The sequence below is a fragment of the Chelonia mydas genome, chromosome 4, assembly GCF_015237465.2.
Source record: "Chelonia mydas isolate rCheMyd1 chromosome 4, rCheMyd1.pri.v2, whole genome shotgun sequence".
Classification (NCBI taxonomy): Eukaryota; Metazoa; Chordata; order Testudines; family Cheloniidae; genus Chelonia; species Chelonia mydas.
In genome coordinates, this window is record NC_057852.1 from 134058848 (window position 1) to 134079278 (window position 20431).

The 20431-nt window shown below is 48.3% G+C and overlaps 2 protein-coding genes across 3 annotated transcripts; both read left to right on the forward strand.

Annotated features, from left to right (window-relative positions):
• Positions 1-275: 275 nt before the first annotated feature.
• Positions 276-7865, forward strand: LOC102933975 (progonadoliberin-2). Of its 2 annotated transcripts, XM_037898343.2 has the most exons (4): positions 276-767; positions 4738-4902; positions 5978-6061; positions 6773-7865. In XM_037898343.2, the coding sequence occupies exons 2-4, from the start codon at positions 4765-4767 to the stop codon at positions 6809-6811; spliced, it is 261 nt and encodes an 86-aa protein (XP_037754271.1). In that variant the 5' UTR covers positions 276-767; positions 4738-4764; the 3' UTR covers positions 6812-7865. The 2 variants fall into 2 exon arrangements, with proteins under 2 accessions (XP_037754271.1, XP_007067205.1); XM_007067143.3 differs by lacking the exon at positions 276-767 and having other exon boundaries at positions 4019-4902.
• Positions 7866-11798: 3933 nt separating this feature from the next.
• On the forward strand, positions 11799-15889 carry MRPS26 (mitochondrial ribosomal protein S26). Its single transcript, XM_027829378.3, has 4 exons — positions 11799-12120; positions 12934-13071; positions 14581-14704; positions 15503-15889. Exons 1-4 carry the CDS (start codon positions 11819-11821, stop codon positions 15632-15634), a joined length of 696 nt encoding a protein of 231 aa, XP_027685179.3. The 5' UTR covers positions 11799-11818; the 3' UTR covers positions 15635-15889.
• The last annotated feature ends 4542 nt before the right edge of the window (positions 15890-20431 follow it).

A 20431-nucleotide genomic window follows, 5' to 3' on the forward strand; every position in this document is an offset into this window, starting at 1 on the left:
TTTTCAATCAATTCTAGTGTGAGCTAGGATCTGGATTTAAATGCCCCCAAATCCTGCAGGTGAGGAGGGGCACTGGGATCTGGGGCTCCCATCTGGATCCATCTCTAGTTCTAAGCCACTTCTTTTTATTACACTTTCCTTAGCCCTAAATGCCTGATTTTCCATATTGTGGTGCACCCCAATATCACACATGCACTGGCCCAAATGCAGCCTCTGGGTAAGCAGGTGCAACTCCCATTGACTTCACTGGGAATTTCACATCCTTGCAGCAGGTCTGACTTTGGTCTTATTAATTGTATGTTAAATCAAGCACACCCTGCTGGATAGATCTTGCATTAGAGGACCTTACAGCAACCTTATTCAATTAGCCGTCTCCTTCACCAGTCTCTGATTTAAACTAGATGTCCTTTGCCACTGTTGACAACTGCCTTGCAATACAACTCTGCTCCCATCTGCTAATGGACACAAGGAAACTTCCATTGCGGAGCTCAAGGAGTCTTTGCCAGCTAATGAGCTGGCAGGCAGGTGTTCCCAGAAGACCCTTTCCCAGTGCTGTCTCATCAGAGCACCAACCCGGTGGCAAGAGGGCTTAAACCTATCCATGCACATCGTCGTCAGCAGAGTATGCAATGAACGTCAGCAGGCAGCCCCAACAGAGTGGGAGACCAATTACACTGAAGCACACAGAGGATGGTATAAATAATGAGAGCAAACTGTGCAGGCATCGGTGAAGTCTAAGAACATAGTGAGCCGGAGATCAGAACAGGGTGAGTAACTAAACTTCTCTCATGCTTTGCAAACCGTGTTAGTTACAAGCAAATCCGATATCAGAAGTACTTCTGGGGGCCCGATATCCTAAAGGCATTAAATGCAAATGGATTTCATGTATGTGATTATATTTCATAGAGTCAAATTCTGCGGACAGTGTAAATCTGGAGGGGCTCCAGTGGAATTCCTCCAGCTTTCCACTTGTGAAACTGGGGTCAGAATTTGCCTTCTAGATATGAAAACAAAACCGTAAATAGTGGCTAATCAACCCCAGCTAACCTGAGTATTTCAGCAGAAAGGTGCTGGCTTGCCTTCCTCTTGCCAGCTACAATATCTTCATCATGTAATAGTTGATCGGACTTTTTCTTAAGATGTAATATTTTGAAATGATAGATGAACCGCACAGCACTTGAGCACAGAGTGAATTACCCTGCAGAACTGTTTCAGCCTGGAGATGGTATCACGCTGCTTCAGGCTGGATACATCTCACAAGTTAGTTATGCAGTTGCTTTAAAAAAAAAAGAGGGGAAAAAATTCTTATAATTAATATTCTTGACATTAGTGAGAGAACCCTGCAGGATCCCATCTAATCTCTATCTAGCCTGCACTCAGCCCCACAGTGGCCAAGTGCTTGTGGTCTTTGATCACCATAAGAGCCCTTGAAGAGGGCAGGTCTGCAGCAGGGGTTTTCCTATCAAAGCTTAAAATGGATTGGGATGTCAGAGACTCAACTCCCCAGAGCCTTCAGGAAAAAAGAGAGAGAGAATTTTCAGTCGGAGTGAAGAAAATTTAGTCACTGATTATAGGCACTGTTTTATACCATGAATGAATGAAATTCCATCCTTAGTTAATGACAGACCAGCACTTGGATGAGAATGCTTCAAATCCTGACTGAGATCACACTAAACCCTGATTGCAGAGACATGTTCAGATACTAGGTTATGAGAAGAGTTTGTGATGCTGTGTCTGGAGGAACAGTGAGGTGCTGTAAACTGGAACAAAGTGTTGCCCGGGGTGCACAGGGGGAATCAAGATTTCTGGGTTCTAGTCTCAGCTCTGCCACTGACTTGCTGTGTGGTTTTGGGAAAGTCACTTAACAGCTCAATATTTTCATGTTCAAAAGGAGCATAATAATCTCCTCAAGGTATTAGGGGATTGGATTGATATTCAGAAAGCACTTCAAGGCCCTCTGTGCTAGATAAGCACAAAGCGTTGGTATATAGTTGTTACTGCAGTTTCTTTAGGTTGTAAAATGAAGAGGGTAAAATTATATGCTTCTTTCCCAGATTTAGGATATCGATAAAATCACAAACACTGCTCACATTGTGCCCGGTGGCTTGAGAATACGGTAGAACCTCAGTTACGAACACCTCGGGAATGGAGGTTGTTCATAACACTGAACAAAACATCATGGTGGTTCTTTCAAAAGTTTACAACTGAACATTGACTTAATACAGCTTTGAAACTTTACTATGCAGAAGAAAAATGCTACTTTCCCTTTATTTTTTCAGTAGTTTGCATTTAACACAGCACTGTACTGTATTTGCTTTTTTTTTCTCTGCTGCTGCCTGATTGCGTACGTCCGGTTCCAAATGAGGGGTGTGGTTGACTGGTCAGTTCGAAACTCTGGTGTTTGTAACTCTGAGGTTCTACTGTCCCATTGACCAGTATGTGAGAGGGGATGATGGATTGGCACTTAGGTTAGCTCCACCTAACAAATGCAGGTAGCTGCCGACAAAGGGATAGCACCAGAGTCAGTTGCAAACTGTTCTAACACAGGGAGCAAAGCTGACTGCAGGGCTTGGCCATCCAAGTTTCAGTGGAGCACGTTCAGAGCTTTTCGCTTTGCCCTGCTCTCTTAAATCTGCACCACAGAATCCTGGGGAAAGACCTCTTGGTTCAGCAACTCCTCCCTTTCCCCAGCTAGTGCAAATTCCACCACACTATGGGCCCAGTCCTGCTCTCTGTTACATGAGTGTAAATCCAGAGTAATGCCACTGACCCAGTGGGGTTTCAGAGAGACCAGTGTAAATCCAGAGTAATGCCACTGGGGTTTCAGAGGTGCTGGGATAAATCCAGAGTAGACCCATTTTGCTTTACACTGGTGTAAGTTTCAGTGCAGTCATCAGTCTCTTCCATGACTGCTTAGTTGAAGGCAGGACTTAGGGAGACGCAATGAGGTGACATCCCGGAGAAGGCAGCACAGGCTGGGAGTGCCATCAGATTAAGAGAGTCCAAGGCCAGAATGGACCACTGCGATCATCTCATCTGACCTCCTGTAGAACACAGGACAGGGAACATCCCCCGAAAAATAATTCCTAGAGCAGATCTTCTAGAAAAACATCTAATCTTGACTTAAAATTTGTCAGTCATGGAGAATGTGTTCCAAATGTTAATTACCCTCACTGTGAAAAATTTACATCTTATTTCCAGTCTGAATTTGTCTAGCTCCAACTTCCAGCCATTGGATCATGTTACACCTTTCTCTGTTAGTCTTAAGAGCCCATTGTCAAATATTTGCTCCCTACATAGGTACTTATAAACCAGGGGTGGCCAAACTGCGGCTCTTTTACAGAGCTCCCCATTCTCTGCCTACCACGCTGGGGGGAGAGCTCAGGCCTTCTGCCCTGCGGCAGGGTGGTGGGGCTAGGAGCTTCTGCCAGAGACGACTGGGGCCTGCTGAGGAGGGGCACAATATAAAGGTTTGGGCCCCCCAACAGCTTGAGTCATGCCCCTCCCAGGCACACACACCTCATACCCTTAGTGGTCCCTCCCTGCAGGGAGGGGCAGCAGCAAAAGCAGCAGTTCTCCTTGCAGCTCCCAGCTGTTTGCTGCTGCCTCTCCGCACAGCTGCACCTCCCAGCTTGCTGGCTCCAGCAGCTGCCGTGCAGAGAGGGGGCCCAGTAGCACCATGTGACCAAGCAGGCCCAGCAAACCCTGGCAAAAATTGGGGAGGGGCACAAGATCCTACATCTCTCTGCCAAATGTCACCTCTGGCTTCTGTCCAGCGTGGGGGGGGGGGTCCTCAGGGCTTCAGCCCTGCAGGGTGCACCTGCCGGGACTCGGGGCTTCAGCCCCAATCCCCTGCAGATATCTCCCTCAGGGCTGAAGCCCCAAGACCCCCCCTCCGCACAAGGCCGAAATCCCGAGCCCTGGCAGGCACGTCCCACAGTGCTTAAGCCCTAAGACCCCCAGCCCCTCAAGGCTGAAGCTCCGAGCCCCGGCAGGCACCCCCCAGCTCTCAAACTTCTGAAGACTGTCGTATGTGGCTTGGAGGATCAGTACGTTTGGCCACCCCTGTTATAGGCTGTAATCAAGTCACCCCTTAACCTTCTCTTTGTTAAGCTAAATAAATTGAACTCCTTGAGTCTATTGCTATAAGGCAGGTTTTCTAATCCTTTAATCATTCTCATGGCTCTTCTCTGAACCCTTTCCAATGTATCAACATACTTCCTGAATGGGTGGGTACCAGAACTGGACACAGTAGTCCTGCACCAGTGCCAAATAGAGAGGTAAAATAATCTCTCTACTCCTACTCGCGAGTCCCCGGTTTATGTATCCCAGATCACATTAGCTCTTTTGGCCAGATCTGCCTATAGGTCTTGAGCTAATGCTACCCTTAGTCCCTTTAGAAGCCAAGTGCCTTTCATCTGAGGGCCCCATAGCCTGTTACTGATGTTAACCAATTGGGCTTCACAACCACCCTGCCAGGCAGGTGAGTGTTATCCCCATTATACAGGGGAGGAACACAGACACAAAGTAACCTGCCCAGGGTCACCCAGCGGGAGAGCTGGGAAGAGAACCCAGGAGTCCAGGCTCCCTGTTCCCATCTCTTCCCACCAGGCCATGCTGCCTGTGTGCACCCTGCACTGCCTGCCCTATGGCTCTAGAATCACGCGTGCTGTGGGACCTTTCCCTCGCTGACTGCTCCCAGGCCATGTCTGACTCTCTCCTCCCTTCTCCTTGCAGGATCTCCCCATTCAGCCAGACAGTGCCATGGCACGTCAACGACCTCTCCTGCTCTTGCTCTTTGTAGTGCTAGTAGTCAGCACCCACCTGTCAAGAGCTCAGCACTGGTCTCACGGCTGGTATCCCGGAGGGAAAAGAGAACTAGATTTGTCACAGACTCCAGAGGTGAGTTCCAGCCTTTCTGTAGGGGGATCTTCCATGTTACTTTAAAGCCCACAGTACGTTCTAAATGCATCTTGTTCTGCAGCCCTAATTTAAGGACTGATCCTGGGAGGTGCTGAGCATCCCCATGGGATCCAGTGGGAATTGTGGGTGCTCAGCACCTCTCAGGATCAAGACCTTAATGAAAATGCTGGCATACATAGAGATCAACATTTCATCACCACTTCCCAGCCCTGTGCTCACCACCCAGAGCACACGGCCTTCAGACACAGATCAGGATACGAACTGTCCCAAGGCTCAGGGTTCTTCTGATCTGCACAGCTGGAGCATCTTAACAGACACAACTGGGAAGAGATGACAACTGGGAGCAGGCCAAAGCTGGACAGCCTTTAGTGCTTTCACATGCTAGCTTTAAGGCATGCACCATTTCCTCCTTTCCTGCAGCATGTCAGCTGCTCTTCAAGGCAGATCCATGTGGAGAAGGGTTCCATCTTGAATTGAGCAGTCTGGGGGACTTTTCCTCCCTTAATATACATTGACTGAATTTTGTCACCATCCAATATCCAGACATTATAGCTCAGCAAATTACATGCACATTGGAAAGCCTTGAAGAGGTAACAGAGAAATATGAGCTACCGCATAGCTCTGTTAACAGAAAAATACACTGCGCGCCCTGGTCTGCTAGGAGCTGCACTGAGGTTACTAACTCATTTCACACAGGACACCAAACAGCCATTGGATGGCAATGCTTCCACTTCTAGAGTTATAGGAATTACTGTATCGGATCAGACTGGTCACTCATTCTAGTCTAATATCCCGACTCTCATAATGGCTTCAGAGGAAAGTACAAGCCACTCTCTATTGGACAATTATGTAATAACCAGTCCATAGGGGGAAGTCTGTCGTCTGCTTATTCAGGCTTATACCCCACAGAATGAGGGTTTACATCCCTTGTTTCTTTCCCCCAGCTGTGAATATAAGTGTCTTCGTGACAGAGCAGGGCTGAATTTAATTTAGGGATGAAAGACCACGTAGCCACCCAATCCCCGAAATGTATTTGTTTTGTTTGTGAGTTCAGGCTTCAGAAGAAATCAAACTGTGTGATGGGGAAGAGTGTGCTTATCTGAGAAGCCCAAGGAAAACCATTGTGAACGCTCTGCTGGTAAGAACATGCAACCTTCCCCAGGAGCTACCAGAGTGCTTCAGCATTTAGCAGAGGAGGCAAAAGTGGGGCAGTAGTGAACAATCCTCTATTGTCGATGATTAGAAGTATTTTCTATCTCTAATGCCAAAGGCTTTTAAAGACAAAAAAACAAACACAGCTGCCTGCCCAAAAGAACTTAAAGATCTAGCAAGATGCTGGGCATCTCCTGTGAAAAGTTCAGAATCATGGCCAGGACAAGTGTTAGGACAGGAAGAGCTCAAGAGATAAGACATCCAGGTTATTCAAGTTCTTACATTGCTCCTATCACAGAGGTATCTGAATGTGGCCTCTGTTGTTTCCTTAATATACATATAATATTAATAATGATTTTTTAGGGAGCACAGTCAGGCAAGAGGGGTAGGTGCGTAGGTGAGTGGTAGAAAGTTAATTGGAAGATGTAAACCTTGAAAGGAGGGATTTGAAGGAGTAATGAAAGGCAGGGATGATAAGCCAGACATAATGGGTGGAGTGCCCGCTTAGACAGAAAAACATTCAGCATTTAAAAGACTGGGAAAATTATTATTTATACTGCAGTGGTTCAGGCCCTGACTGTGGATCACAACTCCACTGTGCTAGATGGTCTGAGATCAATCAAATGCGATTAAATGGAGAATCAGGCCCAATAAATTGTGGGATTTTTTTAAAAAAATTGTCTTTGTTGCCAAACAGGCTGACATGCTGGCAAGACAACTCCAGAAGAAGAAGTGAGCCCTTCCACAGACTCTTTCCGAAATGCATGCCAGCCCCACTGGCTTTTCAGTCGTTTCCTTTGCAACATGATGGTGTGTCTGTAGATTCCATGTATCTGACCGTTAAAGTTCATCTTATGAACATCTTGGCTGACTGCACTCAAATGCTGGGAATGTGGATAATGGTGTAATGCCTGAGAAATGTCCCCGACCCATCACCCGACCAGAACGAGGCCCTGTCTGGAGTTCTTTACGCACTGGTGTAACTCCACCATGTTGAATAAAATACTTTTATTTTGCTACATACACAATTCCATCCACATTTATGTCCTTACCCGTGTCTTAAAAAAATAAAAATAAACAAATCTCCAGCCCCATAAACAAGTTTTAAGCACGCACTGATTTTTGAACAAGAGTCGGGTCACAAAGCCCTTTACCGGTAATCCCTGCATTGCTTTCTGGGTAGTTCAGCCTTCTGGCTCAGTGCTGGAATATTCTGCCAAACTTGATTCAAAATGTGAGAAAACATCCTGTGTACAGCCCTTTATTCACAGAGATATAAATATCAGGGTTACATGTAACCTTGGAAATGTTTGATGGTGTTAGTTTTTTTCACAAAAGGCAACATTCTCCCATTCATATTAAGGAAATAAGAAAGAGCTAAGGTAAGCTTCTTGGGAAGATGATAAAAGGAAACGTGATCTAGTGGCTAGAGTGCTAGTCTGGGACTTGGGAGACCCAGGTTAAAGCCCTTCCTGCGTGACCTTGGGCAAGTTCGCTTAGTCTCTCAGTGACACAGTTTCCTCTCTGTACAAATAATAGCACTGCCCTATTGGGGTGCTGTGAGGCTAAATACATTAGAGATTGTGAAGATACTATGTAATGGGGTTCATATACATACCTAAGACAGCCCAAAGAGGGTATCTTTTGTCTGTAGCAGGCTACATCTGCCATGAATTGGCAGCTGCTTCTGCAGCAGTGAAGTAATGTCATTAAAGGTGCAGAACACAGAAACAAAGTCATAATAGATGTAAGGAGCGTACAGATTGTAACTGGAAAACATAGGTATGAATTCTTCCACCCAAAACCAAATGTGCGTAAGTCCACTGTCAATCAACATGTACACAGAGTTTAAATACATACCGAGAGTTTCACTCACTGACAACTTCTCTGTTTTGCTATCCGTTCTATGTGGCAGTTACACTGAAATGAATATGAATTACAGTGATCAAATATGATTTATTCTAAATCAGCTGGGAATCTCAACCTCTATACTGATTGCTTTAAGAATCAAAAAAAGTTGGTAATGAAGGATTGTTTTAATTTGCTGCTCATGCAAAAAATGTGTCAATTAAAATGAGGCAAATATTCTTGGAACAAGATTTCAACATTTCTGAGAAATAACACCCTCATATTTCCAAGCCAATTTAATAGCACCTCGCATCCACACAGATTTCCCCAACAACTTACAAATTTAGAGCCATATTTTGCTCTCAACTGCATCAGTATAAAACCAGGGTAACTCCAGTGACTTTGAGGGGAGGGGCACATGCTGGGGGTGTACTCTGGATTCAAACCAGTGTAACTGGGATCAGAATCTGGCTGTTTATTAGCTGAGTGTAAACTGGGGGCTGGATTCTGCCCTGATTTATACCGTGTTCAAGTCCACTGAAAACAACTGGCCTAATTTTCCTTTTGTTGATACAAATCAGAAGTAACTCTACAGAAGGCAATGGAGTTACACCAGTATAAAATGGGTGGAAATAGGATCAGACTTACTGATTCTAATGATCTTGCATGAGGAGGAAATCTGTAGTTATAAGAATTTAGCAATTGCCAGACGAGATCAGACCAAGGGTCCGGCTAGTGTCTAGTATTATGTCTCTGATAGCGGCAAGACGTGTAAGAATCCTGGAGTAGCAGATATGGGATAATCTACTTCCCACATTAGGTCTCCTAGTCAGAGATTGGCTTAAACCCTGAATCACGAGGTATAATATCCCTTCCACAATTTTTTAGCATTAATTATGATAATTCCGGATACTCTTCTTCATATAAATGTCAAAACCTTTTTTGAATCTTGCTGAATTCTTGGCCACCACAACTGCCTGTGGCAATGAGTTCCACAGCCAAAATACACATTGTGTGCAAAAGTATTTCTTTTTATCAACTTTGAATTGCCCTCCTCTCAGTTTCAGTGACTGTCCCCTTGTTCTTGCATTACAAGAACTCAGGGAGGACAAAAACTCCTGATCTACACTCACTATACTATTCAATATTTAATATACTTTTATCATGTTCATTGCCTTTCTATGGTAACAATCCCAGTCTTTTCAATTTCCCTTCACAGGAGAGTTTTTTCAGGCCCTTTGATCATTTTCATCACTGAATCCTCTTTTCTTCGTCTCTTCTCTGAACCCCTTCCACTTCTGGAATCTCCTGAGATGGGGTAATCAGTACTGCATGCAGCCTCCAGAGGAGGCTACATGAATGATTTATATGAAGGCATTATATTGTATTGTATAAAGGTTCTTCTGTCATCCTCATAACTGTAGTATCTGAGCACCTGCCAGCAGTGCATTAAGTGATGTGACTACCCCTCTGTCACATGTGGTTTGTTCTTTCTCTCATCCTCTCCCCAGGGGGTGATGTGTGTTAGCACTGGAGTGTTTTGTTTTGGTAGGGTTTTGTTTGTTTTTTTGTCTGGCCAATGGGAGCTGCGGAGCCAGCACTCAGGGCGGCACCTGCGGGCGGGGGTGGCCTGCAGAGCCCCCCTGGCCGCCCCTCCACCTAGGAGCCAGAGGGACATGCTGGCCACTTCCCGGGAGTCACACAGAGCCAGGCATGGCGCCTGCCTGCCTTGCTGGCACTGCAGCCAACTGGACTTTTAGCGGCCCAGTCAGCTGTGCTGACTGGAGCCACCAGCGTCCCTTTTCGACCAAGTGTTCCGGTCGAAAACCAGACACCTGACAACCCTATTCATCTCCTGCACAGAGACACTTTATCCTGCTTGCAGAGTGCTCTGTTGTGTCAGAGGCGCAACGCTGCCAACCACTAGGCTTTAAGCTCTTTTTGGTGCCCAGGCCCTGGAACACCTAGACCAGTGGTTGTCAACCTATTTATCATTGTGGGCTGCATATATAGTTCTTTCTGTATTACGTGGGTCGCATCCACACAATATATATACTTACCTGTACATCTACAAAAATAATACGGTTTAGTAGTGTTATGACAGCAATACGATTAAAATCGACATAGTATCTTTCATTTCACCACTCGCAAATGTCTACCAAGAGCATTTTAAATTAGCAAACTAAGTGTTAAAATTAATTCATTTACTGTAACGGTGGCATGGCACAGTGTATTGCCACCTTCACTTCCACACTGCTACTGGCAGTAGCGTGGCTGAGCTGAGTGCCCGGAGAGCATGGCTGTAGAGCAAAGATGGGGAGCCCTGCCCCGTGTGGGCTGCCCCCTCAGCCAGGGACTGTCCCCTATGCACCCAGCCCCTCCACCCAGGGACTGCCCTCCAGCTCCTCCCCAGACAGGGACTGTCCCCCCAGCATCCAGACCCCCCAACACTGGGCTGGTACATGTGCCTGTCCAGAGCAGAATGGCCCCTCCAGGAACTGCCCCCAGCACCCAGTCCCCACAAGGACAGCCCCCCAGCACTCAATCCTCCCATCCAGGGACTGTGCCCCGGTATCTAGGCCCCCCCCCCCCCCAGGGACTGCCACCAGTCCCCCCACCTAGAGTCTGTCCCAGATGTACAGGCTGCACCCCCTCCCTGCAGCCCTAGCTCGCTGCACCTCCCTCTTTCCCTTGTCCCTTGCACCCCCCTCCCCATGCCCGGTGGTCTCCTACCGTGACTGCAGGTAGCTCTGCCTTGCAGCCTGCCTGTCGCTGCAGTCCTAGTGCCAGGGAGCCCAGTCTAGCCAGGATCACTGGACCCACAATCCTGTAGGGACAGGGGGCGCTGAGCACCCTGGCCTCCTGCAGATGCTGCTGGACCCGACCCTGCTGGGAGTGGGGGGGCTGATGCTGCTGAGCCTGATCCTGGCAGAGGAGCTGATGTCGGTGGGCCCAATCCTGCACTACCCCATTTTTGCACACACACGCAGCCCACTGGCTCTGCGACCAGGACAGGTGCCCCTCCTACCCTAGTTATGGCCCTGAGGATGTCACATGGGCCGCAGCTGTGCTGACTGGGCCACAAGTGGCCTGCGGGCCAAAAACCACTGACCTAGACGATAAGGCCCAAGCCCATGTCCGGGACTGGCTATTCCATAGGGAGCCAGGGTTGGGCGGAGGCCAGGCATGGTGTGCTTGTGGTGGCTCATGTTGCTGGGGTGATGCACGGCAGCATCTTGCCCTCTGTCGGACACCGGTTCCGCCCGTTGTCACTCTTGCCTGCCTTGGTTTTCCCACCAGTTTTGTGTGCTCCTTGGGCTGCTTCTCTCTGAGGAGCCACAGTCACCGGCCCTGAGCACTGGGGCAGGCCCGGGGGGCAGAAGGAGCCTGGCTCTGTGTGGTGGGGCAGGCCCGGGGTGGTGGGGCAGCAGGACCTGGGCCCTGAAGAGTGGGGAATGCCTGAGGGAAGTAGGAGCCCAGCCCTCAGCAGTGGGGCAGGCCCAGGGGGCAGCAGGAGCCGAGCCCTGAGAAGTGGGGCGGCAACAGGAGCCCGGCCCTCAGGAGTGGGGCAGGCCCGGGGGGCAGCAAGAGCCTGGCCCTCAGGAGTGGGGCAGGCCTGGGGGGCAGCAAGAGCCCAGCCGTGGGGCAGGCCCGGGGGGCAGCAAGAGCCCGACCCTCAGAAGTGCGGCAGGCCTGGGGGGCAGCAAGAGCCCAGCCGTGGGGCAGGCCCAGGGGGGGCAGCAAGAGCCCGGCCCTGAGTCGTGGGGCAGACGAGGGGAAGGAGGCGGGAGTGGGGGTCTGATGAGACAGAGACCCAGGGGGCGGGGCCTGGCCTGGCCCGCTCCACGGAGCCCCGCCCACCAGTCGGTGGCCGGAAAGAACTACATTTCCCGTCATGCCCCTGCCCCGCCCAGGCCCGGAGTCCTGCATCCGCTTCCGGGTCAGGGGTCAGGTCCATGGCGGCGCCCAGCCGGAGGTCGGTGGCGCCGCCATGCTGCCCGCGCTGAGCCGCTGCCGGGCCCTGCTGAGCCGCTGCCGGCCGCTGCCGGTGCCGGCCCGGGGCCGCAAGTCCCGCCACGACCCGCCCGCCAAGTCCAAGGCCGGGAGGCTGAAGGTGCCGCCGCCCGTGGACCCGGCCGAGCTGCTGGTGGTGAGCGAGCGCTACCGGCAGTACCGGCTCGTGCTGCAGGCGCTCAGGTCCGTCCCGTGTCCGCCTGCGCGGCGCGGCCCTTGCACATTTCCCCGGGGGCCGGGGCAGGGGGGTTTCTGTTCCCCAGGGCCCCTGCCTGGAGCCCGGGAGCGCTGCGAAGCGGAGGGCAGCCTCGCGCGTCCCCCGGTCCTGATTTTACAGGGACAGCCCTGGCGTGCGGGGCTTTTAATTATAGCGGGGCCTGTCCCCCGTCCGTCCCCGCCGCCTGTCCTGATTTTTCACACTTGCCCCCCGGTCACTCTGCCCTGCACGGGGCTGGGGAGCCGGGGCGGTCTCTTAGCGTGCCCGCTCTCGCCTCTGCGTGTGCCCAGGAAGCAGTGAGAGCGGAGGTCCCGGCCGGGTCATCGCTGCCCAGGACAGCCACTCCGGGTCCCGGAGAGGAGTCGGGAAGTAGGGCAGTGTTGGGCGCCACGACTTCTGCTGTGGAGAGCAGCGGGCGGGCATGTGCACAGGGCCGGCCTGCGCGCTGCCTTGCTGAGAGGACCCTTGGAAACCTTAGCCGGAGTGCGAGGGCGGGGAAAGCCTTAGAAATGTTCAGAATCTCAGGTTTTAAGGAAAACCGCTCCCCCCAACATTTGGAAAGGGAAATGGCGCTGTCGGGTGACTGTCTGGAAGTCGTCAAATCAAAGTGACAGCGTCCCTTTGGCGTGGTGTCGGGGCCCAGTGGCGTGTGAGGGCCGCTAGCTGGTGAAAGACGTGCCTTGGAATCCATCTCCCAGGACAGAAGCATTGGTAATCCGGGGGAAAGCAATGTTGATGGGACTGTGCCATGCTTAGGGCCTTTCTCTCCTCTCTCCCAGGTTGGAGTTCAAGCAAGAGGTGTTGCGGAAGCAGCATGAGGAGCGCCTTGATAGAGGGAGTGGGGAGGAGGTGATGGAGGAGCACCGGAAGCTGATGGCATGGAACAACGCTGAGAACGAGCGGCTGCGGAAGAAGAGGTGAGACGTGGCCCTCAGGCCTGCGGCAGGAAGGGTTTGGGGTGCCGCTTCAGTGCAATGAAACCATGTGAGATGCCAGAGGTACGCAGGGAGTCTGTGATCCATCCCCCTCCCCCACCAAGGGGTCTTAGGGAGCCTTCTCTGGTCTGTGATTCAGAGAGCATGTGGATCTATAGATTCTTAGATGCTGGTTCCTTCTGGCCTTAGAGTGTGATCGTCTAGTCTGACCTCTTGTATAGCACAGGTCATAGAACTTCCCCGAAATAACTTCTACAGCAGATCTTTTAGAAAAATATCCATCTTGATTTAAAAATGGTCCGTGATGGAGAATCCACTACAATGCTTGGTAAGTTGTTCCAATGGTTAATTATCCTTACAGTGAAAAATGTATGCCTTATTTCCAGTCTGAATTTGTCTAGCTTCAACTTCCAGCCATTGGATCGTGTTAACACCTTTCTCTGCTAGACTGAAGTGCCCTTTATTAAATATTTGTTTAGCCCATCTTAACTAATTAGCCTCTCAAGTTGGATGTTACCGTACAAACTGTATCTGTGTGTGTGTGTATGTGTATATATATATATATATAATCTTACTATATGTTCCATTCTGTGCATCCGATGAAGTGGGCTGTAGCCCACGAAAGCTTATGCTCTAATAAATTTGTTAGTCTCTAAGGTGCCACAAGTACTCCTGTTCTTTTTGCAGCTACAGACTAACACGGCTGCTACTCTGAAACCTGATACTTATAGTTGGTAATCAAGTCACAAGCTTGGTAAATTGATTGTTTCTTTAAAATATGACTTCTGAGGTAGGCTAATAGTTTCTGGAGCCCTCTACCTCTAGCTTAAATCCAGCCCAGGCCACCGTAATAAGAGGTATTACTAGCTGCTGGCAGTTCAGCCCTCTGTACACAATGCGTGTCTCCTTCAATGGCTAGATCATAGAGACTGAACTGTATCCTCCCCTTTTTTATTGTGGACGGTATTATGGTTACATTTGAGGACACTTTTAAATAGGGGCTCAAAACCTTTATTTTGTAATAATCTCATTGAAATGGCAAAAACCAAACCACAGATTATAAACTCTCAGCATGATCTGAATTTTTCATGGTGGCTTGATGAAAAAAGAATTGATACGGAGAATGCAAATGTAAAAATCACCCCTTTCAGTGACTTTTTTTTTCTTCACTGAATTCTCTCTTCTTTTGTACCCCATTGCATTAGTTATGCTACGTATGTATGAGGGGAATTTTCATTGTCGTTGCCCAAGCTGTCCCTGTTCCGTGAATAGCTAGGACTTCATGCCCCGTATCTGTCATGCTGAACCTTTCACCACCCCATCGTCTTCGGCTAGGCATGCTAGCACCTTGCTTCACCATCCTCGTCCCATGGGAGAGGGGGAGGTTTCACCTGAACATTTAACACTTCCCTGCGAGGCTGCTGTGCTCTGCCTTCCATTGTCCTGAGGAGGTCTCACCAGTACCCCATTTCTCTTGTGCTCATGTGACAGGGAGGAGCGACTCAGAAGAGAGGAGGAAGAATTGCAGGACCATAAGTTACAAGGAGCCCTCAACCATGCCAGGTTAATGGAGGATTTTCTTAAGCAGAAGGAGAGAGAGGTTCTACAGTTGCAGGTATGGAAGGCTTGGGTTTGAGGGCAGTGATCACTGTGTTGAGGTGACTTTGTGAACCCCTCAAATTGTAACCTGCTGTCACCCACTCTTCTGTTTGGTACCCGTGGGTTGGAAGTTCTGTGGAGGCACCAGGCTCACACCCTGGAGAGGGGAGAAGGGGCTTATGTTGCTCTGTGGCAAACTCCTGCCTTCCCAGCTGCCTCAAGGAGCAGCCTTGATGATCTTGGGGTGCAATAAGGATGTCCTGCCTGAGACCTTTGAGAGCAGGTTGGGGAATAAATTTGGGTGGGAGATGGGGATTCATGTTTTTCCAGGGTTTTCTCAGTAAGAATATTACAGTTCCAAGCTCTCCTTTGCTCCTGATGAGTCCTGAGCCCCTCTTGAGGTGTAATGGGAATCTTTGTTGCGGTCTCCAGGCTTTGTTTTCCTGAATGAGGGTTGAGATCCTCAGGGCTGCTGGAAGAGCCACTCCAGGCCCCATAAACACAAGTTACAGGAGAAGCTGCCCTTTGGGGTAGGAACTGGGCATGCTCCGTTGCGTTTGAATTGAGATTGGTGTTTGGGTGAGAAGCTAAAGGAGAATTTCTGGGGGTGCTAATCCCTCTCCAGTTCATGCCTGTTTCATCAGCTGCACCCCTGGCATCAGATCAGGGCAAGTGGGCAATGTCAGAGTGCAGAGCCCCAACCCCTCTGCGCTGAAACATAGTCTCATTCCCTGTTCTGTGTCTAATCAGCTACCTCGGTGGGCACAAACGGTGCACACACTGACAATTGGCTTCCCCCTTTAATTGCTTTTAGGAGGAAGCCAGAAATTTCATCACCCCTGAAAACCTGGACGAGCGAATTGAAGAGTGCCTGGATAACCCTCGCAACTACAACTTCGCCATCGATAAAGAAGGGCGCATCGTCAAGCAGAGCATGCTGTCCTAGAGGTTCTCTTGATTGGGACAATTCAGATGGGAGACTTTCCTATGGGTTCCATCCAGATGCTGTGCTCAGGGCAGGAGCAAGAGGAAAGGAGCATCATGCATACAAGTCGACCGTGGAATTTCATTTTGACAAACAGCCCTTTGGTGCCAGTCACAATTCCTGCCTTGAAAGGCTGTCACCTGCTTCGTAGCTCATGTCCCTTTGCTTTGGGACAAATTGCTGTTGTCTCCGAAATAAAGGAATGTGTTTTTTACAGCACTGTAGTTCTTAATTTCTTAGGCACAGTAGTTCAGAAGTATTAATTGAATATATCTATGAGCTTATATAGCTTCCATCACTGCAGTGTCCGAGTGCCCAGTCAAGCCTTTGCAGTTCAAGAGTATTCCCTGAAAAATATTCCAAGGATTTGTGCTCCGGTAGGTTTTTTCCATCACTGGATGCTTAGTCCTGGGCCTTCTATCACTTTCATAATATGTTTTCTAAACATTCCAACCTAATTTCCTTCTTTAACAGGGTTACTGACCTAATGGATGGGGGGAAGCTGTAGATGTTAAACCTCTTGATTTTATTTCAGAGTAACAGCCGTGTTAGTCTGTATTCGTAAAAAGAAAAGGAGTACTTGTGGCACCTTAGAGACTAACCAGTTTATTTGAGCATGAGCTTTCGTGAGCTACAGCTCACTTCATCGGATGCATAGCATATCGTGGAAACTGCAGAAGACATTATATACACACAGAGACCATGAAACAAAACTTCCTCCCACCCCACTCCCCCGCTGGCAACAGCTTATCTAAAGTGATCATCAAGTAGAGCCATTTCCAGCACAAATCCAGGTTTTCTCACCCTTCCCCCCCCCCCCCCCCCCCCCCCCCCCCCCCCCCCCCCCCCCCCCACACACACACACACACACATACAAACTCACTCTCCTGCTGGCAACAGCCCATCCCCCTTGATTATCATGCGCATTATAAAGAGGGGTTTCAAAGGGGGATGGGCTGTTGCCAGCAGGAGAGTGAGTTTGTATGTGTGTGTGTGGGGGGGGGGGGGGGAAGGGTGAGAAAACCTGGATTTGTGCTGGAAATGGCTCTACTTGAGGATCACTTTAGATAAGCTGTTGCCAGCGGGGGAGTGGGGTGGGAGGAAGTTTTGTTTCATGGTCTCTGTGTGTATATAATGTCTTCTGCAGTTTCCACGATATGCTATGCATCCGATGAAGTGAGCTGTAGCTCACGAAAGCTCATGCTCAAATAAACTGGTTAGTCTCTAAGGTGCCACAAGTACTCCTTCTCTTGATTTTAGTCAGGCTTTTGAGACAGTGCAATGTGACATTGTCATAAGCAAACTAGGGAAATATGGTGTTGATGAAATTGACTATGAGGTGGTTGCATAACTGGTTGAAAGACTTCCTCGAAGAGCAGATATCAATGGTTAGCTGTCAAACTAGGAGGACTTACCTAGTGGGGTCCTGCAGGAGTCTGTCTTGGGTTGGCACTATTCCATATTTTCATTCATGACTTCAATAATGGAGTGGAGAGAATGCTTATAAAATTTGTAGATGATGCCAAGTTTGAGGGTTGCAAGCACTTTGAAGGACAGAATTAGAATTCAAAAGGGCCTTGATATATGGGAGAATTGGTCTGAAATCAACAAGATGAAATTCAGCAAAGACAAGTGTAAAGTATTTGCACTTAGGAAGGAAAAATCAAATGCACAATTACAAAATGGAGAATAACCATAGGTGGTAGTTCTACAGAAAAGGATCTGGAAGGGTTATAGTAGACTGCAAAATGAATGAGAGTCAACAAATGTGATGCAGTTGCAAAAAAGGCTACTATAATTTTGGAGTGTATTAATAGGAGTTTTGTATGTAACACATGGGAAGTAATTGTCCTGATCTATGTGGCACTGGTGAGGGCTTAGCTGGAGTACTGTGTTCAGTTTTGGGCACCACGCTTCAAGAAAGATGTGGACAAACTGGAGAGAGAAGACTGAGCGGGGACCTGAAAAGTCTTCAAATATGTTAAGGGTTCTTATAAAGAGGATGGTGGTGTATTTTTCTCCATGTCCGCTGAAAGTAGGACAAGAAGTAATGAGCTTCATCTACAGCAAAGGAGATTTAGGTTAGATATTAGGAAAAACTTTCTGTAAGGATAGTTAAGTGCAGGAACAGGCTTCCACAGGAGGTTGAAGAATCCCCATTGGAGATTTTTAAGAAGAGGTTGGACAAACACTTGTCAGGAATGGTCTAGGTTTACTTGATCCAGCCTCAGCACAGGGAGCTGGACTAGATGAGCTCTTTATGTCCCTTTCTGTGCTACATTTCTCTGATTCCTTGGGGAAAACTACGCTGTAGCCAAAAGATATCAGGAGATCTGTTACTGATTTACAGCATAAATTCTTTTTGGTTAATTTCTTTCTGTTCTCATAGTGCTACTTCCTCTGATTACCCCTTAACTAACCCTCCTTCTAGACAAAAATCTTTATTAAACTCCACTTAAGGTTGAGAGCACTTATCTGCAAATTAAGGTCGAAAAAAAAATCTTTACAAGAAGTTTTGTTGTAATAAAAATGTGAGGAAAAAAGATTAAAAACCAGGGCAATTCAGAGTTAAGGACAAACCTTTTAAGAGAAATCCACGTGTTTGAAACTATGGAAACACACAGTTGAGATGTACAAGCACTCTTAACTGTGCCCTTGTAATGAGATCAAACTTGACGCTTACACACTTGTTCTCACCCTAGATCTTTCTCATATTTACTTGCCAGACAGCTGTCCTCTGATTCTGTTGTTCGTTTCCACTAGGTGGCGTTAGGATTTGTAAGTACTGAATCATGCTTTGCTCACGTTTCTAATTCCTGCTGGCTGTCATGGTTTGGTTCAGTCCTCATATGGATTTGTCCTCCTGGATTTGGTGTCACTGGCAAACTTGATCATGGCTGAATTTGCTTGCTTGATGCAGGGAAATGTGTTTGTCTGTGAGGTGCACAGAGCACATCACTAGTGGTCTCTAAATCCTTTAGGTCGTGGATTCTCTATGTGGGGTTCATGAGCAGATTCTTAATCTGGAGGCTTTATTGAGCCGGCATTTCTTGCAAACATTCATGGTCTTATTATTATTGGGGCACTCCATCCCCCACGTGCCATGAAGTCCCTGATCAAAACACTTCCTTTTAAATTGCATGGTAGAACCTTTCTATACAACACAAATGACTGGGAAGATGGAGATTTCAATCAATTATTTGACAAATAGTGGAAGCATTTAATTTTAATTTGTTTAGGTTTTAATATAGTAAAAGTTTAATATTACATTATTTAATCTGTATAACAAATAGATTGGATAATATAAAAGTCAAGACAAAACGTTTTGATGCTATCAATGCAAAAGTTCAGGAATTCGTTTGTAGAAATTTTTGGCTCTCTGTTCCGAATCTGAATGAAGTTGTGTTTTTTTTTGTTTTTGTTTTTTTTTTTAAATGTTGGAGCTTCTCACAGAATGGAGATTCTGGTTCCTGACCTGTTCTAGCTTTTGTTGTGACAGTTACTGAGTGAGTTGTTCAGAGAGCTGTGAATGACCAAGGTTCTGTTCTGATTGAAGGGGCCTCCTTTGGGCTTCCAATACTCTGCCTTGTTTAAATTCTTCTGTGTTGTCCCCCTCCTCCCCACCCCCCCGCCCCCAGGCATCTTTTAACACATGACAGAGTTCAAAACAGAACTAGATCAGAGGTTCTCAAACATCATTGCACCGCGACCCCCTTCTGACAACAAAACGTACTATACGACTCCAGGAGTGGGGACTGAAGCCTGAGTCCGTCTGATTCTTACTGCCCTGGGCAGGGAAGGGGTCAAAGCTGAAGACCAAGGGTTTCAGCCCCAGCCTGGGGGCCTGTAACCTGAGCCCTGCCACCCAGGGCTGAATACCTCAGGCTTCGGCTTCGGCACCAGGGCTTGGGCTTCAGCCCCGAACCCCAGCAAGTCTAAGCCAGCCCTGGTGACCCCATTAAAAGGGGGTCGCGACCCACAGTTTGAGAACCGCTGAACTAGATAAATTCCTGGAGGATAGGTCCATCAATGGCTATTAGCCAGGATGGATAGGTGAAGGTGTCCCTACCCTCTGTTTGCCAGAAGCTGGGACTGGGTGACGGGCTGGATCACTTGATGATTACCTGTTCTGTTCATTCCCTCTGGGACACCTGGCATTGGCCACTGTTGGAAGACAGGAGACTGGGCTAGATGGACCTTTGGTCTGACCCAGTGTGGCCGTTCTTATGTTCTTATTACCTACTGAACTATCTACCCAGCAGGTTAAAAAGGGGACTTTGCTTTTCAGTGCATATGTTGCCATTAGGTGCTTCGAAATCCTTCGTAGTTATATTTCCTCTGATTACTCTTTAACAGCTGCACAACATTGCCTTCTTTTTCTCTGCTCTCTCTTCTAGCATTACCTCTTCAATCCCACATCCATCCTTTTGGGATAGCGCCTAGAGCATCTGGGTGGCAGGGCCATTGCTCTGAGCACACATACAATTCCCCATGCTCTTAATTCCTAGTATGGCTTTCCAGGTTCTCAGCATGCACTGACCTTACTTTTCAGAGAACCTCCCTCGGGTGCTGGATAAAACTGTGACCCAGAGACCGCTTGATGCCAACTGACAGAGGGCACAGGAGGTGCCTATGGGCTGTCAGGGATCCCCTGGGCCAGGTATATACATGTTAGTACACCAAAGGGTGGTACGTAAGGTGGCTATCGTAAGCCAGGAGCCCACTAGTCGTAATCATTGCAAAATGTACATATGGATA